This window comes from Columba livia, chromosome 4, assembly GCF_036013475.1.
Source record: "Columba livia isolate bColLiv1 breed racing homer chromosome 4, bColLiv1.pat.W.v2, whole genome shotgun sequence".
Lineage (NCBI taxonomy): Eukaryota > Metazoa > Chordata > Aves > Columbiformes > Columbidae > Columba > Columba livia.
The window spans coordinates 9100369-9119799 of NC_088605.1; the positions used below are offsets into that span (position 1 = coordinate 9100369).

Here is a 19431-nt window from a genome sequence, read left to right on the forward strand (position 1 = left end):
GTTCCAGGCTTCTGTGAGCCCAAAGTGATGTCTTTGTATCTAACAACCCCCAATGAATTCTGTTATTTTATCCACGAGCATTGATACAAACACAGCCCACAGAAGATATCTGAAGATTTACTAATAGGTTCAATTATTCTAGTGGTTCTGCTATTTAGACTCCTTAATTAGGCAGTTACGGCCATCCAGCATTATATTGTAAAAGGAGCACGGTGTCTGCTTGGAACTGGGCTGTTGGTGCTCAGAGGCAGATCTTTACAAGTGGTTGTAGATGTTGTCTGTGCCGTCTCTGTCTGCAGCTAGGACATCCTGGTAAAATATGAAAATTATCCTTTATTTCATCATCAACAGATTAAGTCATCGGAGCTCAGTAGTCCCCAGTTAAGCAACATTTTCTTGATGAGGGCAAAATAATTAACTGTGCGAGGGAATTGCTCCCGACTGTGCACTACTGGAACATGTACTAGACTACAGGACTGGATGTGTCCCAAGAGCTTTCCTTATGCCATTCCTCTCATATCTTATCTCAGATGAGTCACTGTAAGTTTAAAAATCCCCGTGATAGTAGCGCATGAAGCAACAAGTTGGTGATTAAGGTAGAAGACATGCAGTGTGTGAATAGCCTAGCAAAACCTACACCTAGTTTAAAGGAGAACTGTGACTATTATTTGTTCTTACTGGGCAGACATCCTGATGTCCTTTTCCTCCTGTACTACATTAGACATACTAATGTGCTGACACCTTGAAGAACCATAGATACTGTGGGTAGGGGGGGTAACTGATCCTTTTCTAGCAGAATAGAATTTACAAACTCAAAACTGTAGGTCATCACAGTTAAAACCTTCTATTTTTAAATGAGACCCTCATTTGAACACTTAAACAACAAATCTGCTAGTTTTAATGAAGGAGATGGAGGGAGGACATTTAAAATCTGATTTTCTTACCTCTGCCTTTTGGAAGTTGGTTAACTGTGAACTGTGGTAAATTTTGAAGCTGTTGTCTTCCCCCATCACTGTAGATGCACTGAGATATTTGGAAGGGGAAGGTCGTATGCCTATATCTTAATACAATAAACCAATATTTCTTTTCACAATCTTAGAAGAATGAATGTTTCTTGTCTGTGTTTCAGAATTGTTCTCTTATCTTCCTGCCCTCCCTCCACCCAAATCCTCTTTATTTCTTGCTTTGATTCCTTACTTGGTTAAGGTGAAGTTGTGATTACAAGTGTTAAAACTAGCTGAAGTATGTGTTTCTATTCAAGAATATTAAAATATAAAGTTTAGGCGAATCAGAGATGTGTCTGAGTGCACAGGCTAGCCAAGGTTTGGAAACTTTTTCAAATGTAGCATTTTCAGAAATATCCAGGCCTATGTGTAAGTTAATATACACGGAAAGCAGATGATTGTAACCCGAAGATAATTTAGCAAAGCATGTTCTTAATAGGAATTAAACTATTGGGCTTTTGTTTCCCAATAGTTTCTGTCCCCTGGCTTTAACTCTGCCAGGGGAAATTTAGGCTGGATATTAAAAGAAATTCTTTACAGAGAGAGTGGTCAGGCATTGGAATGGCTGCCCAGGGAGGTGCTGGACTCACCGTCCCTGGAGGTTTTTAAACTGAGATTGGACATGGCGCTTAGTGCCATGATCTAGTAAATGGACTGGAGTTGGACCAAGGGTTGGACTTGATGATCTCTGAGGTCTTTTCCAACCCAGTCGATTCTGTGATTCACAGATCATAGCTCACAGACTTTCAAGATGGTTAAGTGGGTTTTTGAAAGGTTGATCAGTTGTACTGTGCTTTTGCCATGGTAACTACAACAGCTTGCAAAAGACTTCAAGTCTGAAAGTGCAGAGAACAACCTAAGCTGTGTCTTAAATACATTTGTTTTTTTAATTTTCAGGACAGAAAAAGAGTTTTCGTCAATATCACGTTCAGTTTTTTGGAGATGCCCCGGAGCGAGCCTGGATATTTGAGAAGAGCCTTGTGCCCTTCAAAGAAAAAGACCAGTTTGAACAGTTATGCCAGGAAAGTGCAAAACAAGCCCTCACTAAAGCAGAGAAAATAAAGGTAAGAGGCTACCAAGTCAGACAAGGTTTGCAGCTTTGTCTTTTACTGTCACAGCTACGTATGGATATAAATAGATATTCTAGAAAGTTTTAAAAACAGTTTGTACTACAGAGGCTTGTACTTAGAGATGCAAAGAATGGGATGGTTTACCACTGGTTGTTACTTATTGAAAATATGAACTCTTTTGCTTTGCCATTGGTTCCTGCATGGTATCAGTGCTATCAAACACAATTCCATTTGAATGTCTGAATTATAATCACACATTACACTTAGTCTCTTGGAATTGTTTTATGTTAATGTTGGCGTTTTGAAATAAAAAACGGGCAAATTTCTCATGCTGTCGTCTTATCTTGCAGATGTTAAAGCCTGTTTCAGGGAAGCTACGGCCACAGTGGGACATGGGTGTTAAGCAAGCAAGTGAAGCAGTAGGCATGACAGTGGAAGAACGGAAGGCCAAGTACACCTTCATCTATGTTAGGGACAGACCTCATCTTAATCCTCGAGTGGCAAAGGAAGTTGGCATTGCTGTGGAACCGTTAGAGGAGATGGACGAGTCATCTTATTCAAGCGAAGAAACCACTCAAAATCTGAAATCGATGAAGGAGTCTGGCATTCCTAACAAGAGGAGGAGAAGGACATCAAAATTGTCTGCCTCTGATGATACACAAGAAAGCAGTCAGTTGGAGACTAAGAATACTACTCCTCAAAAGTCATCTGAACAGGCAGAATCCAAAAGAGGGATAGGCTCCCCTCTCAATAGAAAGAAAACTCCAGCATCTACTCCACGAAGCAGAAAAGGCGATGCAGTATCTCAATTTTTGGTCTTTTGTCAGAAGCACAGAGATGAGGTTAGTCTCCTTTAGCTGTTATTGTTGTTGATTGCCTCTTCTCGTTTCTCTACTTAGAGAAACTTGTTTGCTTTAGTGGACGAAAACTGGTTGTTACTGTAGAATCTATAATACTCTGGGCTTGACAAGGTATGCCTGTGTCAAATCTTAGTCTAGACAGGAACAGAGAGAGAAAGGGATGTAGATAAGCAATATAAACAAGGTACTGATAATGCCAGTGTACTGTAAGCATATATCATGTTTCTTCCTACGTAATCTAATAGTTCTTTGTATTAGCCATAACTTGGTTTTATGTATGAAAAACATTGTAGATATGCATACATATGCTCAGGCAAATATAACAAAGGTTATGCTGTTTATGACAATCTATTTGTAGTTAGCTTGTACATTCTTTCTGAAAATGTGGCTCAATTCTTTTGATTTGTTCCCTTGTCTTTGAACTACTCAAAAACTCCATTTGACCACCTAGAATCTTTTGCTGAGCTTCAAAAGAAGCTGGTTAACAAAGCTTGTGAAAATCACTGGCAGCATGCAGTCTGCTGGAACAGCAACTAGGTCCTCTAGAGAGGATTGCACTCCAAGACAATGTAGAATAAACACCTTAATATCAACATTTTGTAGGAAGACTGTTAGAGGTATAAAAGCAGTACTGCTGTTCTAGCTCGTTACTTTAAAATCACGACCATCATTTTTCTTCCTTACACCCGCTGCTCTGTTTGCAGTACAGTTCCATGCACTGAAAGAAGTGTGACTTCTCATATTGTCATATACTATTCCATAATAACTCACAGAAGTACCGCAAAGTTAGTGGTGACTTTGTCACAGTCTTTAGCTATGAATGGTTGACTTTGTTATAGGATGTTTGTGTTAGAAAACGTTAATAGATGTGAACTTTATAAAGAAAAATTGAAAAACGGCTTCTGTTCTATGAAAGACAATTAGTTGTGTTTAAACTTAGGATCTTTTTAGATCATTGCATCTGAAGCTAATATTGAGAGTTAAAATGAACACAGCGTTGCGTATCTTTTAGTGACTTTGGTTAAATGGAGAAGAGCATTGGCAGTTCAGTTTGTTGGCTGTGGAAAGGAAAGGGGTTTGTAGCCAGACTATTAAATATAGATTTCGACATATTCATGATGAAAAGCTGTATGGGTAAATCACCTGTCTCACGGTTGAGAGACTAGTGTTCTGTGTTCAGTTTTTCTGTAAGTAACCTTATGTCTTGTATAATGGCAAGGGGGAATTTCCTTGGCCTTTAAGGTAGGTAGCAAGAACTCTTGTGCAATATTGAGAGACTTGAAATTACTTCTCTGGAAGAAATAAGATTATTATGACTAGTTTTATGGAGTCTTAGCCAAACATATCTTACCACAGTAGAGACGTGCTGAGTCTCTGATGTTATATTTCTATTTTCTGTGCCAGTTATCAAGCTTCATCTCCTACTATGGTTATACTGTAATTCTCAAATTAGTAGATAGACAATGTCAAGACTATTACAATACATTGAAGAATTGCTTTGTCTTCAAGTGTCATTTCGGGAAACTGAAAAACTTGCTTAAGCTTGAAAATCACACTGGTGATAGTGGCTAATATTGAATAGCGTTACAAGTAGAAGGCAGTAAGTTTCAAAATATTGCATATATTTAGAGAAAGGATATCCTAGCATTTCTGCCAAGAATACCTTTTGATCAGATCAGTCATGAAATCCCCAGTCCACCTGATGGTGTGGTCCATTCTGATAGGTACAGAAGCTTTTATCTCCGTAAAACAGAACTGGGTTAGGAACACTGTCTATACCAGGCAACTATAGGTAACAGTCCCTCGGAGTGCTCCGGGGAGGAGAGTTTCCTTTCTCTTGATGCAAAGTTAACTGGCAAAGTGCAGAAATAGCGTTTTAGATATTCGTGCTTCTCACACAGAACCTAAGTTACCCAAATTTGGTTTATATTTCCAACCTGTCGAGTTGCTTTTATAACGGCAGTGTCTCTGCCTTCAGTGGAAGGTGGAGATTGTACCCAAAGTCATATTTGGAGTTTCCCCTTCCATTAAGATTATTTGATTCAACTTGCATGGTTTGCTTTCCATCCAATAGTTTGTTTTGTTGCTGTTGTAGATGTTTTGATGCTTTAGGAGGAGTGATAACCTTGGCTGAAAAAACATACCTCTTTCTGAGCTACCTGTATTGTTGACGTCTTATGGCTACTTTAGTATTTGTGTGTGGCAGCTTAGAAGAAAGGAAAAATATGGATCCATCTCTGGCCCCCAGACTGGGGAAGGGATGGAAGTGAATGGAAAGGAATGATTGAAGGCTTCTCTTTTGGGGCTTCTAATAATCACAAACTCTCTTAAAAGTAGAGCTGTTTCTGCCATTGTGTTCTTGGAGTCCAGATTGTACAGTAGTAGGATTCAAATATGAATTTGGTTTTATTAATTGTTACTTATTGTGTTATGTTTTCTGGGGATAGGAGGGTGAGGAATAGTTGAAATTTTTAGAAATGAATGATGGCTGCTGTAAGAGTGGATGAACTGCTGGAAAATGTTTTTAATGATGCTGCCCTGAGGGAGGTGTTCAAAGCCTGGAACACTTATGTGGTTGTAGCGATGCATTAAGTACTTCAAGCTGTTACCAAAGGCATAAAGTTGTATTTTGTACTGTTGGCATTCTTATGCGCTTCCTCTGTGAAATATAACCTTAGGAGTCATTAGAAGGGAGTGTCTGACTCACGATAAAGGTATTGTTCAGTGAGAGGCTGTGCTGTTTATATTCATTCATTGATTTAGGCCTTGAGTCGGTTTTGAGGTAAATTAACAAATAATTTTGTTGGTTGGGTTTACAACTGAAGATTTCTGTCTGTGTAAGGAGTTGTTGAACATCAAAGGTAAAATGCTTTGCTCCGGTGAGCAAGGTCATGCCTGGTCTAATTACCATGTTTTCCACACCTCTAGTGATATTAGTTCCTGAACCAAATAAAACATCTTCCGTGTGTTCTGTAGCATAGTTAGTTAGTACCTGGGAGAAACGTGTGGTTTTCACATACACCAAGATACCAAATACATAATTTCCAGTGTGTATGCTGGGATGGAGTATTTCAGCATGAAGACTTTGGAGAAGACTGCTGGGCATTTTCCTGTGAAGGCTTCTTTGCAAGGATCCCTTAACCTTTAAGAACCATGAGTGTCTTCTGCTTGTCATTTCAAAGCACTCCTAGTCAGTTGAGAGTTGGTTTTATTCATATTTTGGTGGAACTGGAGATGATATTGAACTGTGTCTTATTTTTGTGAGCAAAGCCAATTATTTCTTAGAGAATTAAATAACTCTGTGCCCTAGTTGAGCACAACGAACGATACAATTTTAGCGGCAGTGGTCAAAATTGATGCTAGTTTCTTTTCCTAAAGAAGTGAGATTTGTTGGAGGGGTATCTTCTGTGTCTGTCTACATTCACCCCTTTCAATAACTTTTTTGATATTGTTGGATTTTAATCAAGCTTTGAGTAGAGGCCTCCAAACGTAGTTATATTGTCCAAGCTTTATGCAGATGGGTTATGCCAGATAGAAGCAAGACAACTGTTAGCACTCTACGAGGAGAAAAATTACAGCATGAATTTTCCTTCTAGACACTGAATAATCCCAATGGAAGGAAGTTACAAGATCTAATCCCTGGAGAGGCTTCAATCACACTTGTATCTTCTTTGACAACAGGCAGTGCAATTTTAAGACACTAAGTTATAAGAAATCAGATTTAATCCCTTCCATTTATCACAGAAAATTTGTATTTCTGTTCAGTGGTGTTACAATTTGAACACTTGGCTTTGTTGGCCTAGTTTTCATCTTACTCCATGATTTTTGGGGTATTGATTACATCACTTCAGTAATGAGATTTTGGAGACTGCTGGTTAATGGGATGAGAGAGGTTGTTTTTAAAGCTACTGCTTGATTTCTGTAGATCATAGAGTCTTAGAGATTTCTGATTTCTATAATTAATCAAATGTGGTTTTCCTCAAGTAGAAGTATGGGAATACTGAAGGAGTTTGGGAGGATTTTTTTTCTATGTTTTTAATACTGGATTGTCTGTGTTGAATAAACTTCTAGAAACTCTCTTAAATGGATGACTATTATGTGTCACGCTTCTATTATTAAGAAAAGATGCACAGCTTTCTGAGTTCCCAATGTTCATATACATAGTAAAAAGCAATGAATTAATGTAGGAAAATGTTGCGTCAGATGCTAGCTTGTGGAAATCTCTGTGCTAAGATATAGGTGTAATGAGTTCTGTGTTTAATGAGTTCTATAAAACGGTGGATGTCTTTGTAGGCAAGCATATATTCCAATATTGCTTGCCTGTCTTTTGTGGTATAGATTTAAACTTCATCAAGAAATAATACAAAATTTTTTGGATGACCACAAGACAAGACTTAAGCTTACTCTTATGATTCTTATTACTTCTGAATATGCTACTAGAATTTTTTAGAGGGACAGAGAAAGAGAAATGGTTCTTCAAAGAAAAACTGGATACAGAAGGTTTTAATCTAGTTCTGTCTGCAGCAGAAATGTTAAATAACTTGTTTGTATCCAGTTTTGCAAAGCAATAGATGTACGCCATTTTTTTCAATGGTCACCTTTTGTTAATACAACCCTATTTCTGCATGTATAGGTGGTTGCTGAACATCCAGATGCTTCAAGTGAGGAGATTGAAGAACTGCTCGAATCGCAGTGGAACATGCTTAGTGAAAAACAGAAAGCTCGCTATAACACAAAGTTTGCCATAGTGACCTCTCCCAAATCTGAAGAAGACTCTGGTAAACGTAAAACTGTGCTAGTGTACTCTAACTAAATTTGATATACATAGTGGTGTTAAACTAAGCACATATTTGAGACCTGTAGGGAAAACAGCTTTCACTGTTTTCCAGTTTTAATTCTTGGTGTTTGTGCCAATAGCAAAGGAATGCCAATGGTTACAATAAACGCAACCCATGAAGTCTACATTTCTTGCTCATTGTTCTGAAAAGTTGTTATATGTAAACCTTCTACTGTTTAGCGATTGCTGATTTCTCATTCTTCTTCTGCCCACAAGCAGCTGCCATTGCATCCACTGCCTGTTACGAGTGGAAGCTGGAAAGGGAAGATGGAGTGTTAACTTCTAGTAAAATTTGAGCTGGTTTTTTATGGGATAGTTAGGAAACGGTTTAAAAGTTTAATCAGTGCTACACCTTTTCTTCACATATACCTGAAGTATATTACCCCATGTCATCATTAACTCAGGAAGAAGTATTCCAAACTTTAATCTGAAACTTTCATCCGTTTGGCATTTTATTTTGCTACTCAAAGTTTTCAGGGCTTTGTACCGGAGTGCAAATAACTCTTTTCTCCTTTTTTTTTTTGTTGCTGTTGTCTAGCATTTGGTTTTGATAAACAGTCTCAATTATTTTGCAAAATACTTGAGGGGTCTTGGAGTCGCTTATTTGAGAAAGAAGGAAGAAGATAGTTTGGCATTTTCATGAGCTTTATCAAATTTAAGTAGCTATCATTTTCCAAATTTAAATAGCTTTACAGCACTGTAAGAGGGACTTACTATGGAAGTATTAGAAGACAACAGGTGCTGCTTTGGGCAATGACAAGAATGAGAGGGAGTGTTTGAAAGTTTGTGAGACTTGGAAAAACTTGTATAAAAATGGCAGTCAGTTTTGTTAACTATCTGTGTGTGTGTGAAATAACATCATTTTGTGGAAAATTGAAAAGTTTTTAACTTTAAATTTTAAGTGTCAAATATTTGGATATCAGTTTAAAAAAAAAACACATTCTGTATCTCTCAAGGTTCATCATTGAAGAATATTGGAGAGGCCAAACGTAAAGTGTTTCAAGACTCACCTAAAAGGAGATCAAGATCCAGAAGTAATTGAAAGTTGTGTTGTGTGCAAACAGTTCATCCTTATAAGTAGCTATTGAGTGTATTTTTTTATGTAATCGCCCACGTATCATAATCTCTTTATTTTATCTCAGATGTTGTCTTCCTTGACGTTAGAATTTTAATGGATCCCAAATTAAATATCTAAACACTGTAGTGCTGAATTTTGTTCACCTTCCTCAGTGTCATTCATATTGCAAGAAATGTAATTGAAATTGTACCTGTACCAGGTGTTTCTAGTACATATATTGTGTACGTTTATAGTTATCTACAGATGAAAACATGTCAGTTCAATCGTTCCCCTACCCAAATCCTCTTATCTTAAACTTGGAAGAATACCGTGGGATTTCTTTTGCTGGCTTTTTGTAAGTAGCAGGTTCTCCTGGAGCCATTTCAGTCTGCTTTGTGGATTCAGAGTCTGATCATAGAATATGTCCCAGATTGTTTAGCTAAGAACATTAATTTGAAAATTAAATTTTCAAGTTGCTAAATTTTTAATAATCACAGCTATTTGTTCCCACTGGAGGAGAATGCTCGTAGCTGTAGGGCAATTTTCAGTTAACATGTTTGTGCCCCTGGAGCTCGCAATCTTCATAGTAATGATACTCTGTAGCTTCATAAACTAGAGAGTGCTGGAGAGTGTAATAATGTTGTCATCTCATCCTGATGGAAACAGACCAGTTCCTAAATCTTCATCTCTCTTTTTGAGGTAGAGCCAGTGCAAACAGTAGCTGAACCTGTGCAAATGTAGGTTAGGGACTGACCTTTTGTCATCTAGCAGCTGCTTCAACTTTACAGTGAATGATCGTCTAAATACATTAATAAGTCTGTTGGTTTAAAATGACCAACACGATTCTCTTCCTAGGATTTTGATTCACAAAGGGATCTCATGGTCTCCTCTAAAATATAAGTTAAGCGTGTTAGAGAGAGTCTGGAACTGCCATACCAGAGGGAGAGAGCTAATCTGTACTGTTGGTGATATCTTGGTTTTTCCAGAGGGCCCTTAATAGATGTCACCCGTATCTCCATCTGTATCATTTGGAGAACTTAAAGGAGACTTAAGGAGGAGACTTAAAATTTCACCTCAATGTTACAAAGCAGCAGGAGAGTTAAAAGCTATTTAGATCATTCATGTGCAGTCTGAAGATACAAAACAATTGTTGGGCAGTAATAGTCAGACCTTAAACTAGTGCTTATACAGGTAGACTCATCTTTCTGAAATAACTCGAGTATGAAGCAGTTGATTTGGATGTGTTCTAGAGTTAGTCTTCAGCACCAGAAACCAGGCCTTAAGCATTAAGAGATTATCAAACTGTGTTAATGTTTAACCGTGTTTTAAAAATAATGACTGAAAGAAAAGTAACTTAAATAACTAGATCAGTTCAAAATAATTTGAAAGTGGGTTTTAGATTATTTTTCATGTAAGTTTCCCCATCCCCCATCCCAAGGTAACTTACATGGAAATAAAAGAAACCAAAAAAAGAGGACAAAGGAACCTACAGAAGATTTTGAAGTTCAGGAAGCACCTAGGAAAAGACTCAGGATGGATAAACAGAATAATCGGAAGGTAATTATGTCGTTGGTTTGTTTGGGTTGATTTATAGCAGCACCAATCACATTGCTGTAGTTAAGTTTGTCAGCATTTCCGTTTTCAGGATTAAAAAAGTAATGTCCGTATATCAAAGCAAACTGTTGCAAATATTCAGAGATACATGTGAGCTTATCACTGTGGGGGTTATTTTCTTTGGTTTTGAGGATGGAGATATGACAAGTTGCACTAACTGTGGTGAAAATGTATGCTGCGAAAATCTGTTTCGCAGAGGAATGTGCAGAGGCATGACCTTTTCGGCTTGTCGTGCTTTGTAGTTCTTTTCATTCCTCCTGAATTGGAGTTCAGAGATATATACAAGAACGGAAAAAAATATCTTCAGTCAATACTTCATTTAGAGAAAAGTGGAGGGAGAGGAAAGCACAGGAAAATTAGTTTTAAAGAACTGGAAGCCTACAGAACATTTTAGAGCAGCATGCTGAGCCATTTCTTACATATACAGGCAATATTACTGTATATCTCTCACACAAATCACAGGCTACTTTGCAGTTTAGCTTGCTTGTGAAAATGAGAATTTTCCTCACATAGGTCACTACAACTACGTATATGGATACAGCCCAAATAGTAAGCGTAGGTTTATTTAGTCATGCATGGAGACCGGTGAACTTCATGGGTTTTACTTGTGTGAAAACTTAAGTTTAGTGTGGAAACACTTCACAGGCGTTTTCAGGTATGTTATTACAATATCATACTGTAGTGTGAGTAACGCAGACCTCATCTCAGGATGATTAAAAGAAACAACCTAATATAAGGAAAGGTAGTGGATTTATTTTTTAATGAATTTTAAATTAATTACGCAGATCGCATTTGTAGATGTCAGTTTGTTGCTGGTTATTTCAGTATCTCTGATATTGTGGCTATTCAGGCATCTTCTTTAGAGCTCAATATAAAAAATAAATAGAATTACATATAGCCAGGCTTAATGAGCTTATTAGCAAGGGACAAAGGTAATTCTTAGAGAAACGTTGTTACCTTTGCAGAAAGAAGCACCAAAACTGTTTTTTGCACTTCTTGCCCTAACAGGTTAGTTATTGAATATTCTTCTTACATTCTAGGAGAAGCTTTTGGACTTTTTTTAAACTTGTTGAATTGATTTGAATTCACTGTAATACATTAGATTCATGGAATAATTAAGTTTGCTTATTGTAATTATTTCCTGCTATGAAGTCCTTGTTTTGACTGTCCCTGAAGTTACTTCTTTACTGTCCCACTAGCAGTCGTATGCTACAATTAGCCCCATTATCACAAGTAGAATGAAGGGTGGTCACAGGATAGTTCATGCAGAGGAGGTTCTGGTATCTCTGATGCTGTGATGCAGATGTGAATATTAACAGGAAAATAAACAAATACGTGAGATTAATTATTCCCATAAGCTACATACCACTGATAAAGGCTGACTGAGTAATGTTCATTTTAAAAGTGTTGTCCTCTATCTGATCTATTTATCAGAACTAGTTAGAAGGAATCTGATACGTGTAAATATTAGGTAATTTGGCAACTAAATGCATTTAGCAGTGTTTGTGCTTCTGTCCACAGAAGGGTCAGATATAGTAGAATGGTTGCTTTGCGGTTTCTTTTATGAATGATCTCTTAGTCTTTTTCCTGCCTTCACCAGCCCAGGCTATTTCTGTCTGTATGTGCTGCTGCTTAGTAAAGCATTTAGTGAATGACAGTGAAAATGTCTATGTAATGGTTCAAAAAGCCAACACTAACCACACACCTTCCTTCTGCTGTTCCCAGTTTACCTGCAGGCTTTTGTTACAATAATTTTGGATAGGAGGAGCTTTTTTTTCACAGCATTTTGCTTCTTGCATGAGAGTCATGCATTATCATCTCCTTTTTGCCCTTAATTCTTTTTTACAAAACCTGAATGTTTTTTGCACAAAGTAACTAAGTCATAAGTACCTATACGGAAGTTGGAAAAACTGATTCATTCATCTGTGCTTTCATGGATGTGTATAAAATGCATGTTAACAAAACGGGGGTTCTGTAAAGCATGCTTTAAATTTAAGAGTGAACTACACTATACATTTTCTTTCATTTCTGCACAGAAGTGTAACAGTAGTTTTACAAAACTGAAATTGGGCGCCTGGTGGCATTAGTGGTAAGGTGTCTCAGTCTGCTTCCCAGTCAGTAAAAGCTCAGTCTAGCATATCTGTAGTACCGCAACCATTCCTATCAATTTTCACAAAGGAAACCAGTTCTTTGCTATTTGAGGCGTTCACCTGCACATCTGTTGTAAAAAAACCTAAATGTCAGATGAAGAATATGAAAAAGTACGCAAAACCTCTGTTCTGTAGGATTATTCTTATTGATCAAGTGAGCATTTGTCAGGGTTAAGCATTCTTGACTACTATTTTAGTGGGTTATTACTTGAATGAATTTGTAACATACAAAAGGAAAAAAAATAGTGGCATGTATAAGGAACAGTGTCTAATTTTGGCAAAGCTTTGGCAAAAACTTCCCCAGTTTTCGGCCTAAACTTTTAATGATAAATTCTCAATCCGGAGCAAATGTATGTGTTGTTTGCGCTCCCTTGAAAATGGGGGTTTTCTTTTGGAAATGCTGAAACAATCTTAACCATAGTAATTTAAAAAATGGCACTGCTATAAGTTGTGGAGTTGAAAGCAAGCCTCACTGAGACTTTAAATTCTGCACAGGGTTTATTCTCAAATTGATATAGTGATTCTGCAGTTTACCTTTAATAAGTAAAGATTTTAATGTGACCAATTTAGACAAAGAATAGTAAGGATAATTTACGTGTCTTGTGTTCATTTAGAGCTCCCCTTTTCGATATGCTGAGTTTGGGATGGATAAGTGGGATACTGGAATACTGTGTTCTTTAATTTTCCTCCTTTGTTTATGGGTTTGTACCCTGTGCTGTAAATGAGTTTTAAAAGTCACTTAAATGGGGCTAGCTTAACTACATTACCATTCAGATATTTGTAAAGACACTTTCATTTTAATAACATAAATCCAGAAGTAATTGCCAGTTTTATCCAACCACTCATCAATTAGGAGTTTTTTTATTTTTTCATATTTTTTTTTGTGACAGAGGGAGACAAGCAATGACAAAACAGCAAAAACAAACTCTTCTAAGGTCACAGAAACCTCCTCTTCACAAAAGAACCAGTCAGGTAATGTGGTCAGAATAAGTTTTAATGTAACTTTTTCAATTAAATAATTTGAAAATAAACAGGTTGTCTGAGGCAGCCGGCTAAATTTTGCTGACGCAATAACCAGTTACAGCCAGCGTGCCACAGTTTTGGGGGGGAACGTGCCCTCTTCCTTCACTCCCACCATTTTGGAACGTTATACTTGACTGAAATTGTGTATTGCTGATTTAGAGCAGCAGTTCACAAGTTCACCATTTGATGGCACCAAATTAAAGCTTGTTGCCCTGTTATCTTGGCGAGCAGCAATACAGATCCTGCTGCTCCAACTTGTCATCGTGCATTAGCCCAATAAAATGAAGTGCAGTGACCATCAATGTATTCAGTTACTATGTGATTTTAGTCCTTTTACATGGTGGTTGATGGGAGACAGTGTGGAGCACGAGAGGGAATTCTGAGTAACCTTGGACCAAAATCTGGAAGTCAGACTTGTTAATGATGCTCAAGTTTAAGGTAACTTGTGTAAAAGCATGTCTTTAGGTTTTATGACGATGGGCCAAAGACGAGTAAGCTCCAGCAAGTTCTGCGTGATGTCCAAGTGATGACGTGCTGTAGATAATGTCTGGTACCCAGCTCCTCTGTGTGACCTTCCTCTTAAAACATCAGTGGTACTCAGATTGTCATGAGATCACATAGGCCTTCTAAAGTTTAACTGAGGAGATAACTGTTACCTCTGTTTTAAAGAGGTCGTAAGTCACAAGATACTTGGATTTTAATAGAAATAAGCCAAAAAAAAAAAAAAGGAAAACCATTTCTTAGCCATTTGTAGTACATATTCGATTAATAGAAACCTCTCAATTTTTAATATCTAGCCAAAAGATGTGGTTTCAGAAACTTACTTCATGTTCTCAGCCCAGAAGACCTACCTAAATCAATCCTTCCTTTATCTGAAGGAATATTTTAAATGGCGTCAGGGAGATAACGTTTTAAAGTTCCAAACTTCACTTTGTAAACCAAAATTATTTTACAGCAACGAAAAATCTGTCTGATGCATGTAAACCTCTGAAGAAGCGAAATCGGGCTTCAGCAGCAGAATCTTCAACTCTTGCTTTTAGCAAGAGTTCATCTCCTTCAGCTTCCTTAACTGAGAATGAGGTAAAAAAAAAGTGGTGTTTGCACACAGCCATTTAATTACAGAAATTTTCAGGTGTGAATCTTGTTTAAAAAACAAAAATCAAAGGCGAATTCTCTAACGTTGGTGCTCTAGACAAGTTACAGTTCTGGCCTCTGTGAAACCTGTTAACGTGTGCATTGCAAATTCATTTGTTGTAGTACAAACGTCTGATTTGGGGACATTGACATATTGTGGTTTTTAATGTATTTACCAACAAAGTTTTAGAATTGTAACCTTCTATTAGAGGCAAAGTAAAATGCCAGTGTGTTCTGTATTTTCTTCTACAGACTTTATGTAAGTGTACTACATTAGTTACATTCTGTAACTCAATATTGTCATGTTGCCATAGCTTTTAAATCAAAGCAAGTTTCCTAACCCTCTGTTTGATCTAGAACTGGACAGTTTTCTGAGCAGAGCCCCTTGAAGCTCAAATTAGTTTTCAGGCTGTTTTAAGTGCTATTTCTCTGTGATGCAAATAGCTTCGTCCCCAGTAGAGTTCAATAGACAGTGCAGGATGTATCTTTTTGATACTTACTAATCTTAGTCTTAGCTCTGCGTATTTGGAACTGTAATTCTTCTCAACTGACATACAATAAATGAAATGTATGTACAAGAAATGTATTAATACGATCCATTAAACCATTCCCCAAGTCATCTACACGATTAAAACCAACCAGCCAAAGAGTGGCAGCATGGGGGTGAAGTGTGCATGCTGTTTTGCAGGTGGATTCAGAAATGTAGTTGGTAGGATTTAGTAAAATATCCATAGACAAACAGCTTCAAGCAGTTTGTATTACAGAAGCTGTAGAGAAAACACTCGCCTACTAACATGGGACTTCCAGTTCTCACAGAGACTATTTCATCTCCCCTAACAAACGCATGAGGTGCTTAGACACGATAACTAACGCAGTTCAAATATAGACAACATTGAGTAAATGCTTGACCTCCAGGTGGGGAAAAAAGGTTGCATGTTCGTGGCTCTATATCTACTGAAAGCGGAAAAATATTTTAACAAAAAACAGCAATTTCTCCTTCCTGTACCCCTATAAAACAAGCAGAGGAGGTCCCACAGGACATAATGACCATGTCAGCAGTCAAGTGCAGTAATCTTTGTTCTCATTTTGTTCTCTCAATTGAGAGACTCCCATCCCTTGGCTCACCAGCTTCTGCTGGTTTGGCTTTACAGCTGGGACTTGCTGCCTAATGGCTGTTTGAGTTTGGGACCATCTATTCAGCCAGACCAGTTTAAGGAACATACTGTCTTTTTAACTCTAGATATGCATCTCCAAATAGTGTAATCTCAGGAGGAAGATTCTTCTATTTCTAGATATTGTGTTTATAAAAAGAAATTTCCAGAAATCTTTCTTGACAAAAGGTTCACTTTTGTAGGATTTTGGGTTGTAACTTAACTGTTCACATGTAAAAAGGGATATGATTATATAGGCTGAGGTGGAAATTTTAAAACTTAGCTCTTAATCTACTCAGCTACTGCTAAACAGCAAAAGCTGTGAGAAAAATTAACCTCATGCACTGCTCGCATAGCATCGATACACAAACTAGAGAGTGAATTGTATTCAAGGGTTTAAAAGGTTTTAAAATATCAAAACGGTCACTGCCAACATGACAGAAAATCCACCCTGTGCAGCACTGGGTGCAGGGGGGAGCAGATTAGTGGGCTGGATCCTTAAATGGTTTAAAGGTACCCTGACCTGAACTTGTACCAATTAAGGATCGGGCCCAGTTTGTTTCCTAGGACTTTAGATATATTTGCCTTTAAATAAAGCAAAAATGTCAGGCATGTGTTTCCGAGCTTACTGTTGATCTATTCTACTAAACAAGGAATGATACAAATTTTGGATTGTGTGGGTGGCTTTAAAAACTTTTTTCCCTTTTGTATTGTTATTTAGCACTTGTCTAAATGGCTAAATATGTGTGTACCCCGAGAGCGTTCATTCAGAGAGAAACCTCCCGAATGTTAAGGAAAAGAGTTCAAAAAACAAACACAATGATGAAAGTCTTGCTCAGCGAATTGAATAGGCTGTAATTCTTCTCAACATTAAATACACTTACTGATTTAACTTTTATATTTCTGTGTTCACTATAATGCTTTTAAATGTTGGCTTAGATGCTCTCTTAACAAAAATTCTGTATATTCCACAAGTACATACACCTCCACAAGCAATGCTGAGTGGATTCTGGCCTCCTTTTCTCCTTTATTTCCCCCACACACACTATTTGTGGGCAGCTGGTTCCAGAATGGAACCTGGACGTGACTGTTGTTTGTCAAGGAGTGTTGCTAACTGCACACCTCTGAAATGCCAGTCCATTAAAATGAGCTCTAGGAAAGGTGTATTCAATAGGAAGGGTGCACTCATTTTTTTTCTTGTTTGAAAGCTGCATCTTATTTGACATTTTAAAAATATTTTTAGGTTATTTTTGTTGTTGTTTGGCATTTTTTTAACTCGGATTTACTTGGAATTTTAGGCCAAATTTTCAATTGATAAGTTACTTTGGGTATCTAATTCACAGGCGAGAGAGACAAGGGTGGGGGTGTGGACATTTCCGCCTTAAAAACAAACAAACATTTTTAGACCTGACATATCAGAGATGAAAGGTAGACTTTTACTCCTCTCAAAAAAAAGGAGGGGGGGCAGCTTTGAAGTTTTCTTAAGATAGATGGACAAAGCAGTCAGGTGTTTACACATGAATGACTACAATTCATATGTGCATTTAATCTTGAAACAAAATACTTACATTTACTTCTAGGCACTTGACATCAGTAGTCGTTTCTTCAGTGCTCCATGTGAAGCACGATTTTGTTTAAAATCTAATTCTTAATGAGGAACTGATAGGGCCACATGTGAGAAAGTTACTCAACACTTCAGTCTGCAAAGGCTTGGAGCAGTTTTTTACTGCCTATGTGAGACTTGGTGTAACCATCCAAAAGCTCATGGTATTCGTGAGATACAGCTGGTGTATTCTTGTTTCTTTTTTTACCTTGGCCCTCCACCCCCCCCAATAATGTAGTAGGTGCCAGTAGAGTGTAAGCAGTATTTTTTTAAATAAATAAAAAAGACTTTACCATTACTGCTGGTTTATTGACACACTTGGTGTGTTTGCGTGAAACATAGATCTGCTTTAGCTTTTCAATCAATTTTTGTGGTTCCTGTCTTGCTTCACTAAATTGTATGACTTGTTGACAGTGTCATAGTATCCTGCAGGGTCTAGATAATACTTCTGAACTTTGTCAAATAAACAGTACTTTTTTTTTCTAAGAGAGGACAAAATAAAGAACATGTAATAGTTAAATTCTTAGCTAGTCTGTCATTCATCATATCCTGGTGAAGTATGAGCTGACCAGCAGATGGCACTTTAAAGAAGCCTGTGAAAGATTTTGAAGATGTTGCTTTTATTGTAAGTTCCTTATCTTTTCCCTAGAGGGAATTCTTTCTTCTTTCTGTAACATCCAGTGTCAAAACGAGCTCTGTTGCTGGTTGTACCTACAACTTCTTACGTTTTCAAGGCCCAATAATGCAAGCCTGAAATTTTGCTCTTTTTTTCTGCATACTAAACGGTATTTTTTTTCTCTCATTACCAATTTGAGGCAGATTTGGTTTATCTGCATTTTTAATGGGTATTAGCATGTGTACACAATGGAGAAACCATGTACAATTCTTAAAAGGTAAGGTATTTGAGAAGGGAGTCTTGAGACATCTACAACTTGTGACTAAAAACGTACGTCAGTTCCATTTATTGACCCTGGAGTCTGGTTGTCCTACAGTATACAACTAAAATATTCTAGGCAGGCTTACTGAAGGTAAAAATAACTGTATTTGAGAACCTAAGAACAGGAAGGAAGAAAGGAATTAACGTTACCCTAAAGAAATAGTCAAAGCAAACCTTGCAGATCATTAAGCAAAATCAGTGTGCTTAGCCTTTCCTTTTAGCTGCCTTCAAGGATAATTTTCTCTTCAAAACAATACTTAAGGATTATTTAATGTATAGTGTCCCTTTAAATTCTGTGACTTAGCAGCCGCTTGTTTCCTGTGTTTGTTTCTGTATGCCTATAGATTTCTTTTCTTCCTGTTTCAAAGCACCAGTAAGCAGCCAGGGGTACGTTTTTGTGAGACACTGCAATAATTGGACTTGTTTCTTGCTAAACCTCTTTTAAAGCCTCTAATAATTGAAATTACCTGCATCGCCCACCAGATCGTATAGTTTTGTTACGATGCTTCCACTTTCACATGGAAAAAAGTTCTAGGCTTGACTTCTGTTCTTTGGCAGCACGTTCTGTGTAGAAAATTAAGTTTCTTATGTAATTATTCTCATCATGTGTATTACTTAGGCTTCAGAGTGCAGAGATTCTGTTTACTGAATGTTTACATAATGTAGGTTTTTATTCCACACCCCCTATCAAAGCATCGTGAGTATCTGTAGGCAATTTTATAATGTTTTAAAATGTTCTCAGAGTTTTAATTAACTTTCCAGGCAAATTCAGAAGTGCATAATATCCTTATCTGAAACGTCTAACTCCTGCTAATAATAAAAATGAACCTTGTCCCAGGCCGTCTTTTTTTTGCTATTATAGTACTGTGTACACTTGTGGCACCGCATACTTAAAGAATTTATCTAGTCTAGCAGTATGGGCCAAAATATCATTCTTCATTCAGTTCAGGAATTCTTATACTGAAATAAAGGAAATGTTAACTGTAACTCA

At 37.3% G+C, this 19431-nt stretch overlaps 1 protein-coding gene across 8 annotated transcripts in view; it reads left to right on the plus strand.

The window, feature by feature from the left end:
- The window catches only part of NSD2 (nuclear receptor binding SET domain protein 2), a 103651-nt gene that overhangs the window by 60574 nt on the left and 23646 nt on the right, over positions 1 to 19431 (plus strand). For 5 of the 8 annotated variants that reach the window (XM_065060365.1, XM_065060364.1, XM_065060366.1 and 2 more), the window contains exons 4-10: positions 1902 to 2068; positions 2425 to 2916; positions 7568 to 7712; positions 8728 to 8805; positions 10267 to 10385; positions 13483 to 13564; positions 14571 to 14695. In XM_065060365.1, coding sequence (XP_064916437.1) covers positions 1902 to 2068; positions 2425 to 2916; positions 7568 to 7712; positions 8728 to 8805; positions 10267 to 10385; positions 13483 to 13564; positions 14571 to 14695 — 1208 coding nt within the window. Of the gene's footprint in view, positions 1 to 1901; positions 2069 to 2424; positions 2917 to 7567; positions 7713 to 8727; positions 8806 to 10266; positions 10386 to 13482; positions 13565 to 14570; positions 19428 to 19431 lie in introns of those variants that run through there. The other 3 variants (XM_065060368.1, XM_065060367.1, XM_021288914.2) reach the window with 2 other exon arrangements.